The sequence below is a fragment of the Hyperolius riggenbachi genome, chromosome 8 (assembly GCF_040937935.1).
Source record: "Hyperolius riggenbachi isolate aHypRig1 chromosome 8, aHypRig1.pri, whole genome shotgun sequence".
NCBI lineage: Eukaryota > Metazoa > Chordata > Amphibia > Anura > Hyperoliidae > Hyperolius > Hyperolius riggenbachi.
In genome coordinates, this window is record NC_090653.1 from 162,773,027 (window position 1) to 162,798,145 (window position 25,119).

At 43.1% G+C, this 25,119-nt stretch overlaps 1 protein-coding gene across 4 annotated transcripts in view; it reads right to left on the reverse strand.

Moving 5' to 3' along the window:
• EDA (ectodysplasin A) overlaps window positions 1-25,119 on the reverse strand; it is a 268,344-nt gene that overhangs the window by 50,454 nt on the left and 192,771 nt on the right. For all 4 annotated transcript variants that reach the window (XM_068247652.1, XM_068247651.1, XM_068247650.1 and 1 more), the window contains 3 exons: window positions 20,542-20,730; window positions 20,423-20,457; window positions 17,977-18,028 (listed from right to left, as the gene is read on the reverse strand). In XM_068247652.1, the coding sequence (XP_068103753.1) occupies window positions 17,977-18,028; window positions 20,423-20,457; window positions 20,542-20,730 (276 nt within the window). The remainder of the gene's footprint in view (window positions 1-17,976; window positions 18,029-20,422; window positions 20,458-20,541; window positions 20,731-25,119) is intronic.

The following is a 25,119-nucleotide window of genomic DNA, read 5'->3' on the forward strand; positions in this document are numbered from 1 at the left end:
CCTACTATAATTATAGGATCAGTGCCAATCTTGAGGTAAAACCAAGAAGAGCAAGGCAGCATCCATTTAGTTAATAAAATAAATGCTTACCTCTTTATGCTGCCTGGTGATGATATAATACTCTCTGATGTTGTTATGATCGCTTCTGCAGCAGGTACTGCTGGCAGTAGTAGTGCTGCAGCTCAGGCAGTTCTGATCTCTTTCCATGCAAGCTGCATAGCTTTGTCTGCCTTTTCCTGCTGTCAGCTTGTGACTGATTATCATTCACCTGTGTGGGAATCTGCATGTCTGCTCCCATTGGATGACCTCAGTATAAAGATCTGCTTCCTGCAGGGCTCCTTGGGCTATCATAGCTTCAGTTTAAGCCTGTCTTGCTGTTGCTTCAGCCCCAGATCGTGTTTCTTGTTCTAAAGATACTTTGCTGGTCTTGCATCATATATTGGTTTATTGCCAATATATATGCATACCAGCACGTTTGTTATTTTCCTTGTATTCGTGTTACGTTGATACATCAGTGTCGCTGATGTATACGTACACAAACTGTTTATATCCTGTGTTCAGTTAGTCAGCTTTCCAGCACGTTTTGGTAGTTTGCGTGTATCGTGATCACCCGTGCTGAGTTAGTTATCCTGCTCCTGGTTCTGTTTGTGGATTGCGTTCATCTCTGCGAAGAGATAACGAATCCTTCTGAATCCTGTTCTGTTACCGTTGTGGATTGCGTTCATCTCTGCGAAGAGATAGCGAATCCTTCTGAGTCCTGTTCCCTGTATTGCTCCAGTCCTAGTCAGTGTTCCTGCTTATGTCATATATCGGTTCATTGCCGATATATACATATGTTAGTCAGACGTTACAAATAGTTTCATTGATGGCTGTGGTTGTAATACGCTGGGAAAGCATACTTATTGTATTTTTGTCTGTGTTACGTTCATCTATCTTGATCCTGCTATTTCCTGACTATCCTGTCCTGTCTTTGTGAGGCACACCATCACTGCAAACGCATTGGCTGCCTCATTCCAGTCTGTCTTGTTGTGGACGCTTGCTGTCACTAAGTAGAGGCTAGTTAAGCAAGCGTTCATTCTGTCTGCCTTTCCTGATCTCCTCAGTTCTGGTTTATGCACTCAGCGCTACTTTGCGCTGAGACGTTATCACGAAGGTATTGTTTGTGGCTGTTCGGATCTGCACCGGCTCTGTGCGCCACAATCTCCTGTTGGAGTCAGTCTTCTCCTCCACTAGACTGGGGATATCCTGATTCCTTGTGCTGGTGTGTGTACCTCCTTCACGTCAGCTTATGTGTTGCGTGCTGACTGTGGAGAATACGCCACCAAGCCTGACAGATGTGTAGTGCCAATTACCCGTGCCTGAAGATGCACAGATTTCCAGGGAACTCTATACACCAAGTTACAAACTGTTGCAATAGTAAAATGGAAATTCTAACTTTCTACAGGTTTGCAAAATCTTAACTGGCTGCAAACTTAAAGCGGACGTAAACTGAGGACTTCCCTTCTACTCTAAAAATAAGAAACAGCATAATAACATTTACAGAAAAACATTTCCTTGCTACAGCTTATAGAGCTCCTCAGAGATGATGCAGCGTAGTTACTTCCTGGTTTGCTGGGAGCACATACAGAGCTGTCAGCCATCTCAGGAAAAAAACCAAATATATAAGTAGATAAATACTTGCTCTACTTACATGTGTATTGCACTGTCCACGTTATTATTCCTGTGAATTTTATAAAGGAAAAGAAGAGAATCCTATTCTAGACAGTTTCCATATTTACTGTGGCTATTTTGAAGCCAGTTGTGATGTAATATCAGCCCTTAGTCTCCTCTGCCTGATTTGCCCACCCTTCACTACAGAAAGTGCATTGTTTCAGCCTGAGAAATTTTGGCCAATCAGAGAGGAACAGAGGTGTGGGAGGGGAAAACAGGAGGGAAAAAGGCTTCAGCCAATCAGACTGCATTAGTTAAATCTGAGGGGAAGTAGAGAAGCAAAAAAAGACAACCCAGCATGCCTGCAACTTCTCTTTTGTGTACCAGATTTTCTGTGTACCAAATAAGAGTCATGTAAACTGGGGAATGATAATTTATCAACAAGAAAAGGAATGCTGGGAATACACGGGTCGATCCGGCGGCTGATTAGCCGCCAGATCGACCCCAGCCACGTCCCCGCGGATCGATTACCGCTCGTCCCCGCCGGCGCTTCCTCATCAGCTCTCGATTCCCTGCCACTGTCCGCCGGTCGGGATCGAGCGGGCGGAGTCGAGCGGCTTGATCGGGCCAGCTGAATATTATCAGCTGGCCGGATCAGCTGGTCGATACACGGTACAGAAACGTACCGTGTATCCCCAGCATTAGAGTGATTTTAACTTTTGGATTGGCTGGTTAGCATCCTTATTACTTGTTTACCAGATAAGAATAATTGATTTGTGATTTTATGCTCGACGGTTACTCTTTAAAGAGGAGCTGCCAGCTATACTGTCTCAAAAAAACCCAATACATGTATAAGTAGATAAACACTTGCTCTACATACCTAACATATGTATTGCACTGTCCACGTTGTGATTTCAGTGAATTTTATATAGTAAATAAAGAGAAAACTGTTTCAGGTGGCTGGCATCTTGGAACTGATGTAATTTCCTACCTTACTCGGTTTCCTCCTATCTATCTGATTTTGTATGCATTACCCGCTCTTGCCCCAGCCCTCAGACACTCCCACCCTTGCCCCAGCCCTCAGACACTCCCACCCAGCTTTCTAGTGGGAAGTGCAATCACATACATCATCATTGTGCGACTCTGCAGAGCTGGTTTATTTGTATGGATTAGATGTCAGAAACTGCTGCAGGGGCTGAGTGATTTCCTCAGCTTCTCAGCTTTCTGACATAAGTATGACAGTTATCCTCTCTGCATGTACATTTTTGCAGCAGTGACATAGCCTAAAGACCTCAGTTCTTTTGACTGTCATTACACATTTGTTTTTTCCTGCACACTGAATGCTTACAGAGCTGTGTGACAGCATGTGGATGTTTACAGGCTAAGGGAAGTGTGGACTATGATAGACAGACCAAGCTCCCCTCTCCACACCACAGTACATGCCGCTTTTGTCGGCCCTCTCCATACCACAGTACATGCCGCTTTTCTCTGCCCTCTCCATAACACAGTTACATCGTTACATAGTTATTTTGGTTGAAAAAAGACATACGTCCATTGAGTTCAACCAGTACAAAGTACAACAACACCAGCCTGCTCCCTCACATATCCCTGTTGATCCAGAGGAAGGCGAAAAAAAACCTTACAAGGCATGGTCCAATTAGCCCCAAAAGGTAAAAATTCCTTCCCGACTCCAGGTGGCAATCCGATAAAATCCCTGGATCAACATCACCTAGTAATTGTAGCCATGGATGTCTTTCAAAGCAAGGAAAACATCTAAGCCCCCTTTAAATGCAGGTATAGAGTTTGCCATAACTGTGGCAATGCATTCCACATCTTAATCACTCATACTGTAGAGAACCCTTTCCTAAATAAATGACTAAAACGTTTTTCCTCCATGCGCAGATCATGTCCTCTAGTCCTTTGAGAAGGCCTAGGGACAAAAAGCTCATCCGCCAAGCTATTATATTGCCCTCTGATGTATTTATACATGTTAATTAGATCCCCTCTAATGTGTCTTTTCTCTAGACTAAATAAACCCAGTTTATCTAACCTTTCTTGGTAAGCGAGACCCTCCATCCCACGTATCAATTTTGTTGCTCATCTCTGCTCCTGCTCTAAAACTGCAATATATTTTTTGTAATGTGGTGCCCAGAACTGAATTCCATATTCCAGATGTGGCCTTACTAGAGAGTTAAACAGGGGCAATATTATGCTAGCATCTCAAGTTTTTATTTCCCTTTTAATGCATCCCAAAATTTTGTTAGCTTTAGCTGCAGCAGCTTGGCATTGAGTATGATTATTTAACTTGTTGTCGATGAGTACTCCTAAGTCCTTCTACAAGTTTGAAGTCCCCAACTGTATCCCATTTATTTTGTATGGTGCTAGACCATTGGTACGACCAAAATGCATGACTTTACATTTTTCAACATTGAATTTCATCTGCCATGTATGTGCCCATATAGCCATCCTATCCAGATCCTGTTGCAATATGACACTATCTTCCTGAGAGTTGATGATTCTGCACAATTTTTGATCATCTGCAAAAATTGCAACATTGCTCACTACTGCATCTACTAGGTCATTAATAAATAAATTGAAGAGCACTAGACCCAGTACAGACCCCTGTGGGACCCCACTGCTAACAGTCTCCCATTTTGAGTACGATCCATTGACCACAACTCTTTGTTTTCTGTCCATTAGCCAGTTCCCTATCCATGCACACAGACTCTTCCCCAGTCCTTGCATCCTCAACTTTTGCACCAGACTTTTGTGGGGAACAGTGTCAAAGGCCTTTGCAAAGTCCAAATATATCACATCTACAGCATTCCCAATATCCATATTAGCGTTCACCTCATAAAAGCTGAGCATGTTAGTCAAACAGGACCTGTCTTTAGTAAACTCAAGTTGATGCTGAGAAATAAGATTTGATTTTCAGCTTCGATCTTTGCCAGCCTAATTTCTTTTTTACAATTTTTATTGCACTCCTTATAATTGCTTAGAGCAGCCTCAGTCCCCTCCTGTTTTAGGACCTTATAGGCATTCCTTTTCCTCTTCATTTTATCTCTAACCTTCCTATTCATCCATAGAGGCCTTTTTTTATTCCTAGACATTTTGTTTCCATATGGGATATACATACTACAATATTGATTGAGAATAAGTTTAAAAGCTTGCCATTTCCCTTTAGTGTCCTCCCTTGTAGTACATTATCCCAGTTCACCAAACTTAGTGCCTGCTTAAGTTGATTGAACTTTGCTTTTCTAAAATTCATAGTTTTAGTGATCCCGCTGCCCCGTGGCCTATCAGTCACCAGACGTTATGTTGTGATCACTATTTCCCTATTTCCACAGTACATGCTTTTCTCTTCCCTCTCCATACCACAGCACATGCCGCTTTCCCTCCCCTCTCCACAGCACAGTACATGCCGCTTTTCCCTTCCCTCTCCAGTGTTCTCCCCAGAAATTTCTTCCAGCCGGGTGGCATGAAATAGTAGCCGGGTGGCATGAAAAAGTAGCCGGGTGGGGCGAGATGAGAATGCAGGGCCGGTGCTTCTGTGAGCAACTCTGCTTACAGCATAGGAAGAGGAGAGCCGATGACAGCCGGGTGGTCACCAAAACTAGCTGGGTGGAGCACCCGGCTAAAAGAGCCTGGGGAGAACATTGCTCTCCATACCACAGTACATGCCGCTTTCCCTCCCCTCTCCACAGCACAGAACATGCCGCTTTTCCCTCCCCTCTCCACAGAACATGCCGCTTTTCCCTCCCCTCTCCACAGAACATGCCGCTTTTCCCTCCACTCTCCCCAGCACAGCACATGCCGCTTTTCCCTCCCCTCTCCACAGCACAGTACATGCCGCTTTTCCCTTCCCTCTCCACAGCATAGTACATGCCGCTTTTCCCTCCCCTCTCCACAGCACAGAACATGCCACTTTTCTCTGCCCTCTCCACAGCACAGTACATGCCGCTTTTCCCTCCCCTCTCCACAGCACAGAACATGCCGTTTTTCCCTCCCCTCTCCACAGCACAGAACATGCAGTTTTTCCCTTCCCTCTCCACAGCACAGTACATGCCGCTTTCCCTTCCCTCTCCACAGCACAGTACATGCCGCTTTTCCCTCCCCTCTCCACAGCACAGAACATGCCGTTTTTCCCTCCCCTCTCCACAGCACAGAACATGCCGCTTTCCCTTCCCTCTCCACAGCATAGTACATGCCGCTTTTCCCTCCCCTCTCCACAGCACAGAACATGCCGCTTTTCTCTGCCCTCTACACAGCACAGTACATGCCGCTTTTCCCTCCCCTCTCCACAGAACATGCCGCTTTCCCTCCCCTCTCCACAGAACATGCCGCTTTTCCCTCCCCTCTCCACAGCACATGCCGCTTTCCCTCCACTCTCCCCAGCACAGTACATGCCGCTTTTCCCTCCCCTCTCCACAGCATAGTACATGCCGCTTTTCTCTCCCCTCTCCACAGCACAGAACATGCCGCATTTCCCTCCCCTCTCCACAGCACAGAACATGCCGCTTTTCTCTCCCCTCTCCACAGCACAGAACATGCCGCTTTTCTCTGCCCTCTCCACAGCACAGAACATGCCGCTTTTCTCTCCCCTCTCCACAGCACAAAACATGCCGCTTTTCCCTCCCCTCTCCACAGCACAGAACATGCCGCTTTTCTCTCCCCTCTCCACAGCACAGAACATGCCGCTTTTCCCTCCACTCTCCCCAGCACAGCACATGCCGCTTTCCCTCCACTCTCCCCAGCACAGTACATGCCGCTTTTCCCTCCCCTCTCCACAGCATAGTACATGCCGCTTTTCTCTCCCCTCTCCACAGCACAGAACATGCCGCTTTTCCCTCCCCTCTCCACAGCACAGAACATGCCGCTTTTCTCTCCCCTCTCCACAGCACAGAACATGCCGCTTTTCTCTGCCCTCTCCACAGCACAGAACATGCCGCTTTTCTCTCCCCTCTCCACAGCACAGAACATGCCGCTTTTCCCTCCCCTCTCCACAGCACAGAACATGCCGCTTTTCTCTCCCCTCTCCCCAGCACAGTACATGCCGCTTTTCCCTCCCCTCTCCACAGCACATGCCGCTTTCCCTCCACTCTCCCCAGCACAGTACATGCCGCTTTTCCCTCCCCTCTCCACAGCATAGTACATGCCGCTTTTCTCTCCCCTCTCCACAGCACAGAACATGCCGCTTTTCCCTCCCCTCTCCACAGCACAGAACATGCCGCTTTTCTCTCCCCTCTCCACAGCACAGAACATGCCGCTTTTCCCTCCCCTCTCCACAGCACAGAACATGCCGCTTTTCTCTCCCCTCTCCATAGCACAGTACATGCCGCTTTTCCCTCCTCTCTCCACAGCACAGAACATGCCGCTTTTCCCTCCTCTCTCCACAGCACAGAACATGCCGCTTTTACCTCCCCTCTCCACAGCACATGCCGCTTTTCTCTGCCCTCTACACAGCACAGTACATGCAGCTTTTCTCTCCCCTTTCCATAGTACAGTACATGCTTTTCTCTTTCCTCTCCATACTACAGTTACATAGTTATTTGGGTTGAATAAAGACCTACATCCATTGAGTTCAACCAGAGAACAAAGTACAACACCAGCCTGCTCCCTCATATATCCCTGTTGATCCAGAGGAAGGCAAAAAAACCCTTACAAGGCCTGGTCCAATTCACCCCAAAAGGAAAAGTACAGCACATGCTTTTTCTCTACAGTACATGCTTTTTCTCTACAGTACATGCTTTTTTCCCTGTATAAGCACAGTGCTGCTCCCTTCATTGCCAGAGTATTGACCCCTGTATAGGTACAGTGCTTCCACCATTATAGGTACAGGATTATTATGTTTGTATGGTAACTGAATAAAAATTAAAAACTGCAGTCACATCTGAGACAATCAATATTTCAAATCTAGATTTTTAATCTTTAAAACCAAATTAAGAATATGGGATTCTAGGAAGTCCAGTTTAGGATCAAGTTTATAGATACAATTATTTTTATATTAGTATTATATTTTCTCTTCAGATTTTCTTTAAAGTAATTTTGAATTTGATGCGTTACACAACTATTTCAAGGTAACTATATAAGGTATCGGGGGGCATATCCACCTCCTACACTACTACTCTAATTTAGTAGAGGAGGCTTCCCATGTAGTGTAAGCCCTCATAAACCAAGGATTCTTAAAGAACAAGCGACACCCATGCTAACCCAAAAATAAAAAACACATATATAAGTAGATACAGTGGGTTGCAAAAGTATTCGGCCTCCTTGAAGTTTTCCACATTTTGTCACATTACTGCCACAAACTTGCATCAATTTTATTGGAATTCCATGTGGTGTACATGTGAGAAGTGGATCGAAAATCATACGTGATTCCAAACATTTTTTACAAATAAATAACTGCAAAGTGAGGTGTGCATAATTATTCGGCCCCCTGAGTCAATACTTTGTAGAACCACCTTTTGCTGCAATTACAGCTGTCAGTCTTTTAGGGTATGTCTCTACCAGCTTTGCACATCTAGAGACTGAAATCCTTGCCCATTCTTCCTTGCAAACCAGCTCCAGCTCAGTCAGATTAGATCAGGGGTCTCAAACTCGCGGCCCGCGGGCCATTTGCGGCCCTAGATACAATATTTTGTGGCCCGTGCCGGCAAAAGCTTCCTTATAGTTCGCTTCAGTGCTCCCAAGTAATCCGCCGCATCCGCTTCAGTGCTCCCAAGTAATCCGCCGCATCCCCGCCGCTAAACGAGGGCTGCACCACCATATTTGACAGTGGGGATGGTGTGTTCAGAGTAATGTACAGTGTTAGTCTTCTGCCACACATAGCGTTTTGCATTTTGGCCAAAAAGTTCCATTTTGGTCTCATCTGACCAGAGCACCTTCTTCCACATGGTTGCTGTGTCCCCCACATGGCTTGTGGCAAACTGCAAACGGGACTTCTTATGCTTTCTGTTAACAATTCTTTCTTCTTGCCACTCTTCCATAAAGGCCAACTTTGTACAGTGCATGACTAATAGTAGATCTCTGCAGCTCGTCCAGAGTCACCATGGGCCTCTTGATTGCATTTCTGATCAGCGCTCTCCTTATTCGGCCTGTGAGTTTAGGTGGATGGCCTTGTCTTGGTAGGTTTACAGTTGTGCCACACTCCTTCCATTTCTGAATGATCGCTTGAGCAGTGCTCCGTGGGATGTTCAAGGCTTTGGAAATCTTTTTGTAGCCTAAGCCTGCTTTAAATTTCTCAATAACTTGATCCCTGACCTGTCTTGTGTGTTCTTTAGACTTCACAGTGTTGTTGCTCCCAATATTCTCTTAGACAACCTCTGAGGCCCTCACAGAGCAGCTGTATTTGTACTGACATTAGATTACACACAGGTGCACTCTATTTAGTCATTAGCACTCATCAGGCAATGTCTATAGGCAACTGACTGCACTCAGATCAAAGGGGGCCGAATAATTCTGCACACACCACTTTGCAGTTATTTATTTGTAAAAAATGTTTGGAATCATGTATGATTTTCATTCCATTTCGCATGTGTACACCACTTTGTGTTGGTCTTTCATGTGGAATTCCAATAAAATTGATTCATGTTTGTGGCAGTAATATGACAAAATGTGGAGCACTTCAAGGGGGCCGAATACTTTTGCAACCCACTGTAAATACTACTTCTACTTACATAACAGATGTATTGTGCTATCCACGTAATGATTCCTGTGAATTTTACAAAGGAAAAGCAGAAAATCCAATTCTAGTCAGTGGCTATCTTGCCAAAGCTAATCCCTGACTCTTGTTTTCCCCCCTCTCTTCTCTTGCTCATTGTGTATTCATTAGCTGCCCTCCTCCCAGAGTCTTCAGACACTCCCACCGAGTTGTATACTAACAACTGCACTGTCTATTTTTTTTATTTACACATCCAATCACTGAGTCACCTCAGCCTTGCTTGTAAACACAAGTAATTAGAGGGTGTTTTTGATAAGCAGCTAGGCAGGGAAATAAATGGAAGAGGAGCAATATAATATAGATAAAAAGAACTCCCAGCATTCAACTCTTTGGCACTGTTTGGCACTAGGGCCAGTGCTCCTAAAGTATGTGATAACTACAAACCATAACAGCAGAAAAAGTTTTGCAAGTTTTGAATGCAGGATTAGCATCTTTATCACTTAATACACTAACACCAGTTGCTGTTAAAATTTGATTTTTATGGTGACAATACAGTTTTAAACTCCTGTGTTTACATATAGCCTGTCTGAGCAGCACACCGTGGCACAGTTCAGGGCCCATTTCCACTATCGCGAATTCGCATGCGTTTTTTGCATGCAAATTCGCATAGCAATACAAGTGAATGGGACTGTTTCCACTTGTCAGGATTCCTTTGCGTTTTTCTGTGCAGAAAAATTTTTGCATGGCAGAGCCATCAGAATTCGCATATCGCATACCGCTATGCGAATCGCATACAATGTATTTAATAGGAAATTCGCATGAGGTTTGGGTATGCGACTTTGCATGCGAATTCACATAGAAACAATGGAAAAGCACACCAGCACTGCCATGGTTAAATTCGCATACATCGTCATCCATTCAAATTTTCATGTGAATTCGCATGAAAATTCGCATCCGCATGCGAATTTTTACCGCGGCGATTCGCACCGCACAAGTGGAAATGCAGCCTCAGAGATAACAGCTCAAATTACAGTGGCATGGGTTAAGGACACCTGATATATTGCCACCCTATATTTTCGGCAACTTATGGCTCTTGACCTTGCTAAGGACCACTCCTCGTCCCTCATTTACTTTATCTTACTCTCCTCTTCTGCTTTTCTTCTCTACATTTCCGCTTCCTACTTTTGATTCCCTTAACCTCTAGACTAAATGGCTTACATAATTCAGAATAAGCCTATGGGCTAAGATATACTAGTAAGCCATCAACCTTCCCACTATACAAGCGATAATTCAGAACTCTCTAACCACGCTGGTGGTTGGATAACTCTTGCTTCTGCAACATATGGCAAAGGGGACCTGATCCAGCCCAGCCTTTCAGGTTTATGAATGGGCGGAATCCACCTCCCTCTAAGGACGCAATAAATTTTATGTACTCCTTAATCCTCTTCCCAAGATTTGTGTAACAGCACTTGTCAAGATTTAAATGTTCTATACCTTGTTAGCTTGGGTTTGAAATCAACTTTCCCATAACAGCAGTTAATGTTTTACTTTTCCTATTCATACTTTATCGATGTACCATTGGCTTACAATAGATGTATGTACACATGCAAAAACTTGTGAACTTTATGCTTCAAAATGTCTTGTCTTTATATGTTCTGTTTTTCTTTATAATCCAATAAAAATTGATTGAAACACTAATTACAGTGGCTCATTACTAGCAGATAAGGGAGAATTAAGGTCCGTACACACGCCGGACTGGAGGAAACGACGGGTCCGTCGTCACCTCCCGCTGGGCGGGCGTTCCAGCGACAGCCCGGCGTGTGTACAGTCTGTCTGCAGACTGATACGGCTGTTTCTGTGGCGGATCGCTCAGAAACAGCCGTATCAGTCTGCCGACAGACTGTAACGTGAAAGTTGAAGACCGGCACCATCCAGCAATTATAGCTCAATTTTATTAAATTCAAAAAGACAGCATGACATCTAAACAACGTTTCGGAGGAAGAACCTCCTTTATCAAGTTCCTGTCAGTGTCTAAAATATATCATAATACACTCTTTAAATACTATTTAAAGAGAGTGTATTATGATATATTTTAGACACTGACAGGAACTTGATAAAGGAGGTTCTTCCTCCGAAACGTTGTTTAGATGTCATGCTGTCTTTTTGAATTTAATAAAATTGAGCTATAATTGCTGGATGGTGCCGGTCTTCAACTTTCACGTTACTGTACTGGGTCTTGAATGCTGCTGGACCTATTGACCTGGCACACCGTTTCTACAAGATTGGGGAGTGCTGTCCACTACAAAACTTCTGCCGACAGACTGTACACACGCCGGACTGTTTGCTGAAAACACGCCCAGCGGGAGGTGACGACGGACCCGTTGTTTCCTCCAGTTCGGCGTGTGTCTACAGTGTGTGTGTTACACAGGCTGCTATCTCTAAATACAAACAGGGTTTGGTTATCTGTGTTTTCCTTCTCTCCTGTGGAATAGTTTAGGGCGCTAGTCTACTTTAGAGGATCCAGCGGGAATCCCCACAGACTAGCACTGAACACACATTTCCACAACAAATTGTGCCGCTCCGGCACCGTTAAATGTACTAAAAAATCACACCACTTTAACTAAATACCTTGGCTAACTAAATATTTAAACAAAATTAAGAGAACCCTCACACTTACCGAAAACAAAGCACCGGAATGCAGCAAGTCCCTCAGTGGCAGCCATCTTCTCTCTTCTGCTCTGAGCCATTCCTGGCTGCTGATTGAATGAGTCAGGGGAAAGAAAAAAAATCCTGGTAACTGGAAGATGGCCACCCCAAGGGACTTGCTGCATTCCCTGGCTTAATTCTCAGTAAGTATGAGGGTTTTCTTTTTTTTTTTTTCCTTTTCAGGTTTCAATAGCAAAGGTAATGGCTACAGTGTGGTATACTTTTTTTATTACGTTTAACGGTGCCGGAGCAGGGAAATTCATTCTGGAAATGTGTGTTTATTGCTAGTCTATGGGGATGCCTGCTGGTTTCCCTAAAGTAGACTATCACAGAGTTTAGGTGCACTTTAAAAGATTATATTTAAAGGGGTTTTGTGGTTCTTTTTAAAAAGAAAAACTGACACTTACCTGGGGCTTCTACTGGCCCCCTACAGCTGTCCTGTCCCGCGCCGTCCTCTATGATCCTCTGTTCCTCGCCGCCGGTCACAGTCCAATTATTCGTCTAACTAGACAAATGCAACTGCGGACGCGCACCCTAGCTCCTGCTTGCCTTCGTACTACGCCTGTGCAGGAAGCTCCCGGAGACACGAACGGGAGTGAGGACGCGCGTGGCTGCATTCTCCTAGTTAGACAAAGAATTGGACGGTGACTGGCGGCACGGAACGGAGGATCGTAGAGGATGGTGCGGGACAGGACAGCTGCAGGGGGGCGGTAGAAGCCCCAGGTAAGTGTCAGTTTTTGTTTTAAAAAAGGACCCCTTTAAGAACATTAAATAAAATTGCATGTGCAACTGTGACATACTTCTGAACTGAGCCCAGTTGTTACACTGATTATTTATATTTAAATTAGGAATGTATTTTTCAAACAATATTAGCGTATATACTCGCATACAAGCCAAATTTTTGACCCCCCAAAAAGTGGATCAAAAGTTAGGGGGTCGGCTTGTATGCGAGTCATGTGGTGGGGGTGGTCCGCGCCCCCCCCCCGCCGGGTTACGCGTCCTCACGCCCCCCCCCCCCCCCGCGCGCCCTCACTCCCGTTCGCGTCTCATTTACCTAACCCGGCGCCGCTTCTTCTATTCCCCTCCTGTCCGGCTCCGTAATTCACAGCAGCGCTCTTCACGGTGGCTGCAGTAGAGAGAGAGAGCAGTTCCCATAGTAACCGCCACTACAGGAAGTCGCGCTCTACTGCTTCCTGCCTCATCACAGCAGCCGCTGTGAAGAGTGCTGCTGTGAATTACGGAGCCGGACAGGAGGGGAATAGAAGAAGCGGCGCCGGCTCAGGTAAAAGCAGCGGCGGCCGCGGGGGAGAGGGGAGGCGGGAGGGCACTATACTATCTATACTGGGGCACTTTACTAGCTATACTGGGGCACTTTACTAGCGATACTGGGGCACTATACTAGCGATACTGGGGCACTATACTAGCGATACTGGGGCACTATACTAGCGATACTGGGGCACTATACTAGCGATACTGGGGCACTATACTAGCGATACTGGGGCACTATACTAGCGATACTGGGGCACTATACTAGCGATACTGGGGCACTATACTAGCGATACTGGGGCACTATACTAGCGATACTGAGGCACTATACTAGCGATACTGAGGCACTTTACTAGCGATACTGAGGCACTTTACTAGCGATACTGAGGCACTTTACTAGCGATACTGAGGCACTTTACTAGCGATACTGAGGCACTTTACTAGCGATACTGAGGCACTTTACTAGCTATACTGGGGCACTATACTAGCTATACTGGGGCACTATACTAGCTATACTGGGCACTATACTAGCTATACTGGGCACTATACTAGCTATGCTGGGGCACTTTACTAGCGATACTGGGCACAATACTAACTATACTGGGCACTACCTACCTATACTGGGCACTACCTACCTATACTGGGCACTATACTAGCTATACTGGGCACTATACCAGCTATACTGGGCATTATACTAGCTATACTGGGGCACTACCTAGCTATACTGGGCACTATACTAGCCATACTGGGCACTATACTAGCCATACTGGGCACTATACTAGCTATACTGGGACACACTAGGGGAATACGGCCGCCAGCATTTGCTACCTCCGGCTTATATGGGGGTCAATCATTTTTTACTGTCTTCTAGGTAAAAGTGTGTGTGTGTGTGGGGGGGCTTATATGCGGTCGGCTTATATGCGAGTATATACTTTTCAGCACAGTATCTATTCACAAGTAAATGCATTTAACCTGATTAACTGAATGCAATGTTTAGAAAATATAAAGCATGACGAGGGGAGGATGTCTGAATGGGTGGACCTTTTAACTACAGTTGTGTTCAAAATTATTCAACCCCCAATGCTGTAAAGGGTTTTAGGGAATTTAGTGTACACTTGTAATTGTGTTAAGAATTACATTTTACAAGGACTGTTTAAAGAACCAAATCAATTGTTTTTGTAATACAGTATTAAATGTTTTTTGTGTGATTTCTTCATTGACACAATTATTCAACCCCTTAAAGACTAGCACTCTTAAGAACTGAGGTTCATTCAAGTGTTTTCGATCAGGTATTGAAAACACCTGTGGATGTTAACGGGCAGCAATCAACCATAAGAAGCTCCAATTAGGCAGATTTAAAAAGACTGATACTCCGCTCCTTTCTAGATATTTACTGGTGTGTTTACAAACATGGTGAAGTCAAGAGAATGGTCCAGGAAGACAAAAGAAGAGGCGATTACAAAGATGTTAAACATACCAAGAGGCACCATAGGAAGCATCATTCGCAAATTCAAGGCAAAGGGCACTGTTGAAATGCTACCTGGTCGTGGCAGAAAGAAGATGCTGACTTCGACTGCTGTGTGTTACCTGAAGCTCAAAGTAGAGAAAAGTCCCAGTGTGACTGCTGAGGAACTGAAAAAAGATTTGTCAGACGCGGGTACTGAAGTTTCAGCTCAGACAATAAGGCGCACACTGCGTAATGAAGGACTCCATGTCAGTACTCCCCTTGCTGTCTCCAAAGAATAAGAAGAGCCGACTGCAGTATGCCAAAAGTCATGTGGACAAACCACAAACGTTTTGGGATAGTGTTCTGTGGACTGATGAAACAAAATTAGAATGGTTTGGGCCCATGGATCAAAGCTATGTTTGGAGGAGGAAGAACAAGGCCTATGAAGAAAAGAACACCTTCCCTACTGTGAAACATGGTGGGGGGGGGGGTCAATCATGCTTTGGGGCTGTTTTGCTTCTGCAGGTACAGGGAAGCTTCAGCGTGTGCACGGCACCATGAATTCTCTCCAGTACCAGGAGATATTGGATGAAAATGTGATGCAGTCCGTCACAAACCTGAAGCTTGGGAGACGTTGGACCTTTCAACAGGACAATGATCCCAAGCATACCTTCAAGTCCACTAGTACATCGCTGCAAGACACTTGTGTCAAGCTATGCTTCACGTTAAAAAGCGGTTATAACTGGAAAAGGATGTTGTACTAAGTACTAAGAATGAATGTCACTTGGAGGTTGAGGGCTCGTTTCCACTGTTGCGACGCGATTTCTAAGCATTCCGACGCTTGTAAAAACGCATGCGGATGCGTTTCCGCATGCGTTTTTACCCGCGATTTCGCGTGCGATTTCGCATGGCAGGGTGCCATGCGAAATTAACCATGACACTGCCAGGGCAAAATAACATTAAAAAGGAGCGAAATCGCACGCGAAATCGCGGGTAAAACCGCATGTAAAAAACGCATGCGTTTTTACTATTAAATACGTTGTGTGCGATTCGCCTGCATTCCACTCGCAGGCGAATTCGTTGGCTCTTTTGTGCGTTTTTTCACCGCTTGAAAAAACGCACATCCCCAACGCAAGAGTGGAAACAGGCCCATCCACTTACATTACATGTGCGAATCCGCATGCGTTGGACGCATGCGGATTCGCGATAGTGGAAACGAGCCCTGAATAAAACGGATAATGATGTGAGCACAGAAAAGACATTTGTGGTTATTTCATTATAAATGTTATGTTATATTTATCTGACTTACAAGTGCCTCTTTGATTTAATTGTAAACAAGATGACTGAAATGATCAAAATCAATGTCAAACTGGCCAAAACACTCAATTTCAGTGGGGGTTGAACAATTTTGAACACAACTGTAAGAAAGGAAAAGTAGACCATACCTTCTCAAAATTATATCAATTGCTTTTAAATCAAATGACTACTTCCCCGTTACTTTTTTTTTGAGAGCTTGGTAAAGGGAGATCGGGTGCCCTTTAAAGGATTCTCAGAAAGCTATCATTCTAGACCATGCACATAAGTCTTCCATTAGCACTAGAATACAAGAAGGTACATATAAAACGCTTACTAGGTGGTACAGGACACCGGACAGGTTGGCTGTAATTGTTCGAACAGGAAATGATAGCTGTTGGCGGGGTTGTGGGAACAGAGGTACGCTGCTCCACATGCTCTGGGAAAGCCCTAAACTTATATATATTGGGATGAAGTATTGATAATCATTCGAAAGGTGCCCTGCCAATCAATAGAGGACAACCGTGGAGTGTCTTACTTCACTTATCAAAAAGCAAATCTTACAGGAAATATGTGGTCCCTCACATGTTGAGCGCAGACAGGGGTCTGCTGCCCCTTCATTGGAAATCTAGCTATGTACCTTCAGTGAAGGACTGGTTTGAGAAGGTGAACGAAAGACAATTTATAGAGGAAACGGTGTTGGAAAGTAAAGACGAGTATGATAAGTATTATAATATATGGGCAGTTTGGAGTGATTATAAAGAATCACCTGAATACCTGAATTATATGTCTGGCTGAAATTGACGTGTAATGTTTTCTAAGAATAATTCATCTCGCATGTTTCAAGGAAAAGATGTTGCCCATGTTGATCATAACATGCACCCAACAACTAAAGTGTAGAGCATGAGTCAGTTTCTGATTTACAGGTGTGTCAGCAACAATATTGTTAGAAAATTGTTCTTTTATCTATGCCTATTTTATAATACTGTTAAATATGAAGGGCAAGACAGCTACTGTATCTAACATTGTGTTATTGAGCTATTGTGTTTGACCATTTGTGCCCCTGCGTGGGCAACCATTGTATTCAACCAATGTTGTATATTGGATGCCTTTCTTGTTCTAAAAAAAAAAATTATGTTAAAAATAGAAAATGTAAAGCAAAGCAGTACTGTTGTGCTTTAATAAAACAATACGGTAACTTTTCTGCATTTAGCAAATTAAAAAGTACCAAAAAGTAGTAAAAAAAAATAAGTACTATGAAATTGATTTTGTGTATACTCTTGCTTGCTGGGGGTTTGAAAGTAATTTTATTGGCAAGGCGTGAGAATATCAACTTGGAGAAAACTCAGGAGAAAAGGTGAATATGGACTCCAGTGTCTTCGTGAGGAAGTAGGACCTATTTTCAAAGTAGGTGTGAAGGCCCAAACTTAGTAAGAAGAGGAGACCGGCACCATCAATTTTCTTCAATGTATAGCTCTTTTATTCATGACAGGTATAGCACATGGTAATAGCAACGTTTTGGAGGAGGTATACACTGCGAAAAGTTGCTAATACCATGTACTATACCTGTCTTGAATAAAAAAGCTATAAATTGAAGAAAATTGATGATCCTGGTCTCATCTTCTTACAAGTAACTATTGGTTCATTGTGCTGTTGAAGCCAAAAACCAGGCACATCAAACTGGGAAATACTGGAGTGACTCCCATCGAAACCGATAAGGCCAAAACTTTGGTAATCAGAAACTAGCAAGCTCTAGGGGTGTTGAGCATGTTTGGATAGATGCACATCAAAACAAAAGATTTTCCAATTTGAAGACTTAATTTTAATAGAAGATACTTATAATTTAGATTAATCAACAATACTTTTGGAGTTTGCAGCATCCAATTTTAGATTTAATGCTGTAAGCTGTCACAGGCCAATATTAGGAACTGAAAAACTGTGATTGGTCTCTTACCATTCTTCACTTGGATTGCTGAGCCATGGCCTTGAAGGTGAACGACAGCTGGCTAAAAAGAAAGAAGAAATCAGATAAATATGAAACTATGCAATACGAAATTATCAACTTAATTACAACTATTAATCCTCTGTAAAACAAAAAATCTGCAGGGAAACACCAGTGGTGCTGCATGGCACCTCATATTCTAATGTGAGCTGTAGATGCTTGGCTGTGCAGGTCTATAATGCACCTAGCAACCTACGATGCATGTTGGACCCCCTTTTCTGTGTCAGTTTTTAAAATGAGAGTTTTCACAAAACTGTGAAGTTGGAGCTCTTCTCTAGTCAGGGGCAATTGATGAAAAGCAGATGGAATATTGATCATAAGAACACAGTTTCTAAAAATACACAACAATTTATTAATTACCATCCTCTACCACTTTCTCAGTCAGCAGAAAATAAACTGCTAAAAACACAGAGAACATCTAGCAATAATTGTATGTTGCTTTTGTTGGCAAGAGAAAAGCTACTCCCTCTCCATCACCAGAAGCAGGATTTATAGCAGTAAAGTGTGGTGCACAGCATGTGCCTGCCTGGAAACTTCATCTGCTGTTCTATGAACCGACTCTTTTCAACTGAATAAAATTGTTGAACTGTCTGTCCTCAAATGATATCAAATTCCTATTAGATAGCTGCACAGTTAGATGGTTTTAGATCTATAGCACCAAACAAGTTAAGGTGCCCACACACTTCTAAAGAGGCACCCGATTGGGCCAAAAGATTGATTGCTCTCAGACATGAATTTGATCAGAGAGGGATCAATTCCTGCCACACAGATTTTTTTTTTTGTTTCAAAATAATTTATTGAAGTTTTAACAAATCTAAATATACAAACCGCTATATCCTAAAATATTGTACATTACGAAGACCAATACCATGCATGTGATCCTGTGTTTTGAATACTTCTGACTAATTGGGTGTTCAAAGGCACATTTTTACAATAAATTTACTCTGAAATTAATTCTATAGTTTCCAATATTTTGAAGTTAAAGTAAACATGAAATGGATGAAAAGAAGTTGTATCCATACCCGGGTCTCACTCCAGCCCCCTTCAGGCAAATCGGCCCCTCGCCATCCTCCTCCACCGCCTCTATCTTCCCATATGGATCCCGGTAATTCATACAGTCAGCACAGGCACAGAACGTTCCCGGCCAAAGGAGCGCGCAGCCGGACTGTGCTGTCTGGTCCCGACTGGCCGAATTACCAGGACCTATAGCAGAAGATCCAGGCAGCGAAGGAGAATGGCAAGAGACCGATTAGCCTGAAGGGGGCTGCTTCTCATCCAAGGGAGTGAGCTCGCTCCCAACTTTGCCCAAGAAAACCAACATAAATTAAAAATGGTATCAAAAAATCCTTCAACAGCAACTTCTTTCAACCATCCAAGAACAGTTTGGTGAAGAACAATGCCTTTTCCCGCATGATGGAGCACTGTGCCATACGGCCAAAAGTAATAACTAAGTGGCTCAGGGAACAAAATATTGACATTTTGGGTCCATGGTCAGGAAACTTCACAGACTTTAATCCATTTGAGAACTTGAGGTCAATCCTTGTGGACAAACAAAAACTAATAAATTCTGACAAGCGGCAAACACCGATTATTAAACACGGATTATCAAAGAATGAGGTTCCATCAGTCAGGATTTGGCGCAAAAGTTGATTGACATCATGCCAGGGTGGATTGCAGAGGTCTTAAAAAAAAAAAAAAAAGGGCCAATACTGCAAATATTGACTCTTTTCATAAACTTGATGTAATTGTCAATAAAAGCATTTGAAACGTATGCAACATGTGTAATTATACTTCAATAGACCTCAAAAACCGCTGACAAAAGTCTAAAAACACTGAGGAAGCACTTTTTGTAAACACCAGTATTTGTGTGATTCACTAAACTTTTGGCTAGGACTGCATGCTCATACAGAGGCTGATGCATATAATAAACCAGTATTTATACAGAGCATCATCTCAAAACTGGACATTTAGGCTACTTTCACAGTAGGACGTTGCGTTTGATGCGACGTTAAAGTCGCACAACGCAGCCCTAACGCAACGCATATACACTGTCACAGTGCGACGCTAAAGTCTCACGTTAGAAAATGTATTTACTATGGAACAAAAACGGCGCATGCGGAATATTTTAAAGAAAAAAAAACATTAATAAGCATGTGCAACACAAGTAAAGCAGCAGATTGATTGCTAAACGCACAGCATGCAGCACTTTCTAATTATGCTACACGTTACACACTAATGCAACATGAGCACTGTGAATGTCGCACAGACTTTGCATTACTGTGCATTACTCTGCGTTAAAATATTTTATAACGTGCGACTTAAACGTCGCACTGTGAAAGAGGCCTTAATCATATGGCTAAAATCAAAAGAGAAAAGATCCATAACAGGTGAGACTAACCTGTGTTTCTTTGGAGCTGGTCTTTTCTGTAGAACCTGATTTTTTATAGAAAAAAAAAAATATCAACAAGAAGCACTTATCAACATCCAGTGCAAATTAACAACTTCCCTGCTCCATACCAGTTGGTCCTTGATTTCCTGGAGGGCCTTGTGGACCTGGTGGCCCAGGTGGTCCTGGAGGGCCCATAGCATTTGATCCTGGTATTCCAGGGATTCCTGGTATTCCGGGAGGGCCTGGAGGCCCAGGTGGCCCTTGTGGCCCAACAGGACCTGGAGGTCCAGCAGCTCCTGGTGGTCCAACCTTTTTTCCTAGAAAGCAGATTAATTTATTTGTTTAAATAAATCTGTAACTTCCTAAAGTGAGGCATCTTATTTAAGCTTGCTAACATTTTGGAGAATATTCCAAACAAATACACAATACTTGTGTCATCCCAAACACTGGACCTGTAAAACAGTTCCTAAAGTGAGGCCTTCTCTATGTGGTATTTTAATACCCAAAACTTAACTTTTAATTTTAATAAATAGTGATTAATGAAATGGGCCTCAAACATAAACCACCACCATACATGAACACACAATCTTCAGGATGGGGGGAGGTATAAATAACACAGGAACAAAAAAAAACATTCCTGATATTAGACTGATAGGTGTCCAGACAAACACTGTGTTGGGCCTATTGGACCAAAAAGGAGAGTTTTTTGTGGAGCCAAAATGTGGTAATGGCCCTTTACAGTAACCCCCCCCCCCCCCCCATACAAAGAGGTCTAGCAAACACCCCAAATTACTAATCCAGCATGTTTCACCTATATATCAAGACTTCATCAGGGAACAAATAAAGTGCTAATGATGTGCATGCAGTACAAGTGACATGGCAACAGCCCAAGTTAGAGAGCTGAATCCATGACATTATCACTTAAATGAACTCTATTTTGTACAGTCAATGGATATTTTGTATTCTGTTTGATCAAGTGTTTTTTTTTTTTTTTTTTTTCATTATCTGGCATATAATCGGTCTGCATAAATTGAACCTGCTAAATTTGCATCAATTTAACCACTTCAGCACCACAGGGTTTTTTGCTTAAAGTGACTCTGTAACAAAAATTACAACGTTTTTTCTACCATCCTACAAGTTCCTAAACCTATTCTTATGTGTTCTGGCTTACTGTAGCTCTTTCTACTATAACCATCTCTGTAATAAATCAATGTATCTTTCCCCTGTCAGACTTGTCGGCCTGTGTCTGGAAGGCTGCCAAGTTCTTCAGTGTTGAACTGTTCCTCTATGCACACTCCAGTGTGTGTTTTATTTACATAAGCCAGCAGCTTCTCTGCTATCTTATCAGTGATAGAAGAGAGCTGGATAAAAATCCTCCTCTGGAGGCTGTGAAAGGAGCTGGAATGTCACATACTGAGGAATTAACTAGGTAGAGCTGTCTGCAGGAAGCCTGTAATGTTCAGTGCATGAGAGAAGCTGGGGACAGAAGGTAAACACACACAAGTGATCTCTTGAGATTCAGAAGTAAGGCAGTATACAGCCTGCTTGTGTATGGATGTATTTTCTATGTGTGGACATGCTGTACATCAACCTACTTCCTGTTTTGGTGGCCATTTTGTTTGTTTATAAACAAACTTTTTAAAACTGTTTTTTGACTACTTTTAATGTGGCAGGGAGCGGTGAAATTGTGACAGAGGGTAATAGGAGATGTCCCCTAACACACTGGTATGTTTACTTTTGTGCGATTTTAACAATACAGATTCTCTTTAAAAACCAGAGCAATTTTCACATTTCAGCGCTCCTCCCATTCATTCACCAATAACTTTATTGCTACTCATCAGATGTAAATGATCTATATCTTGTTTTTTTTGCCACAAATTATGCTTTGTGAGGGTGATATTTGCTTTTAGTAATTATGTTATTATCTGTGCATTTTAAAGGGAAAAATGAGAAAAAAAAGGAAAAAATACACTTTCTCCATTTCCATCCACTATAGTTTTCAAATAAACAATGTTACCATGGGTAAAACACACACATTGTATTTGCTAATTTGTCCTGGTTATCTCAACATTTAAATAATGTTCCTAGTACAATGTATGGCGATAATAAGTTTCTGGTTTGTGTTTTTTGATTTCTCATTGTACTCTATCAGTAATTAAAAGCCCTTATCTTCATGATTAACAGTAATACACTCTCATGGCATACATATTTTAAAAGCTAAGTCCCTAGGGTAACTATGTATTCTCTTTTTAATGCTGTCACTTTTGTTGTTTTTACAAGTATTTATTTGGGGGTATAGAGTACATGAAAATAACAGTTTTATTGCTTTTCATTCAGTTTTCCGGTAAAAAAAAAAAATCACACGACTTATCCCTCAGTTGTCAAACACCACAAAATCTATTCTCTCACTTGTCACGGTTAAAATGATACCCTATATACATAATCAGATAGCTTATTGGGCATACAGCACACTGTTTACCACAAGTACGCCTATCTACTCCCCTGAGCTTCAGATGAAGTTTTGTGGGGAGTAGATAAGCGTAGCAAGGGTTTCAAAGTGGTTAACATAGATAGAAAAAATTATCTATTGATCGATTAAACACCAAAACATGAATGGCCACCTTAAGTTGCAATATATAAGAGAACAACGTATCTAAATAATCAAGCAGCTAAATTGCCATGCAAAGGGGAAAAAAGCCTACAATTTAAAAGGCAGCGACTTTGCCTCTGTGCCCTTTACTCACCTTTGTGAGTTAAAAAAAAAATAAAAACATCCCTTTAGCATACAGATGAGTCACTTAAGTGAACACCAATTTTTTTTATCTACCGATGCAAATGAATGCCCTACCAATTTCATAATTGTAAGTAGAATAGCACAATATTTTACTATTGCGCCCGTGGATCTTTTTAAACTAATGAATAATGTGATATAATAAACCACACTGCTCTACTGCAGTCATTTTGAAATCTTTCTAGTGGGGAGATCCCATACCACATACATTAGAACCTAGGTTCTCAACGTGTGGTACGCGTACCCCAGGGGGTACTTCTGATGGTTCCAGGGGGTACTCGGACTTAATATACTTAACCAAGAATACCAAACTTTGAGTTTTAGAAAATTATAAATCTTATTTAAACAACACCAAATTAGTATTTTAGTTAATTAAAAGCGATAGTACATGCCTGGAAATGTTTTAGAACTAATTATCATGTACTACGATTAAATATATATTTGTCAAGGGGTACTTGTGATAATGTTTACTATGCTAGGGGGTACTTGGTGAGTACAGGGTTTTAAAAGGGGTACAAACCAATAAAATGTTGAGAAACACTGCATTAGAACACTATGCCTTTAGTTAAAATGGAGCTGATCATGGTCCTGAAGTCATTTCATGGCCTAAGCTGCGCTGTCACTCCCTAAGTGTACCTATACTGATGGATAATGAAGAATAACGTTGCTGCTGCTCTGGTTGTGTACTTATACTCTGCATTTAAAATACCTTAAACCGTTACCACAGAAATAGTATGTAGACCAGATGTTCTGAATTCATTGGTACTAAATGTCTTTGTAATGGGACTGCTGCAGGCGCATTACGTTACAACTGCATCACAACTACGTCAAAGGACGCGCATCGTGGGGCAGCGCCTGCGCAGTGCTCGCCGACCCTCCCGACCAGGAAGTACCTTTGGCGTGTCTGTGCATCATAACGGAGGTGGACGGAGGAAAATGGAGGGAGCAGTGGGCATCAGGAGAACCCACTAAACATGCCTGCTCCCCCCGGTTTTAAATTTTACTGAAGACTATAGTATCCTTTAAGCGATAGTGCTGGTCTGCAAATGGGGCCAGTATTCATGCCTAACCAGCATAAATACTCTACACACATGAACCCATGGTTACAGGTTTCTATCTCGAACAAAGAGCTCAATCTCAGATGACAAGGCCATTTAATCATTTTACCAATATCACATGACTAAAGATGTCAATCATTAGGTAATTAGGTAATAAGATGTAAATCATTAGGGCAAGTTTAGGGACAATGGGGCCCCGGGGCAGAATTAATCTGGGGGTCCCCAAAATTGGCATTATTAGGGTAGAGGCCCCTTTATTTTAGCAAATCCCCACAGCTCCTCAAGTCGACTGACCACCCCCCCTTCCCAACTAGATCGTGCCCTCTCTAGGAGTACATGGATGCAATATGAACTGACAGCCTGCTATCTAAACCCTAAATGTGACCCTGTATTGGAAGGGGGGGGGGGGGGGGAGATGACTGGGGATATGCATGCAAAATGAACTTGAAGCAAGCCTATCTAAACAAGTCCTCCTCCCACACACATATACACTGCTGGGTCACTTATAGGGTTTAGATAGCAGGCTGCAAGTCCATCTATGAGGCATATTCCCCCAGCCTCCCCTCCCCCACAACCCCGGTCACTTTAAGGGTTTACATGGCAGGCTTCAAGTCAGTCCCAACACCCCCCCAGGGTTTACATAGCAGGCCTGAAGTCCCATCCCCTTCCCTTGCATTTTTATGGCAGCCAGGCCAAGTTTAGGTGTTACATTGCATGATGGCAGCCAGGCCAGGTTTCAAGACCCATCCAACCCACCCCCCACCAGAGCGGAGAGTGAGCAATTGACTCACCAGTCAGGCAGGTTGCAAGCAGGCACATCTGGTGACACACACGTCCATGCCCACGTAACATGATGG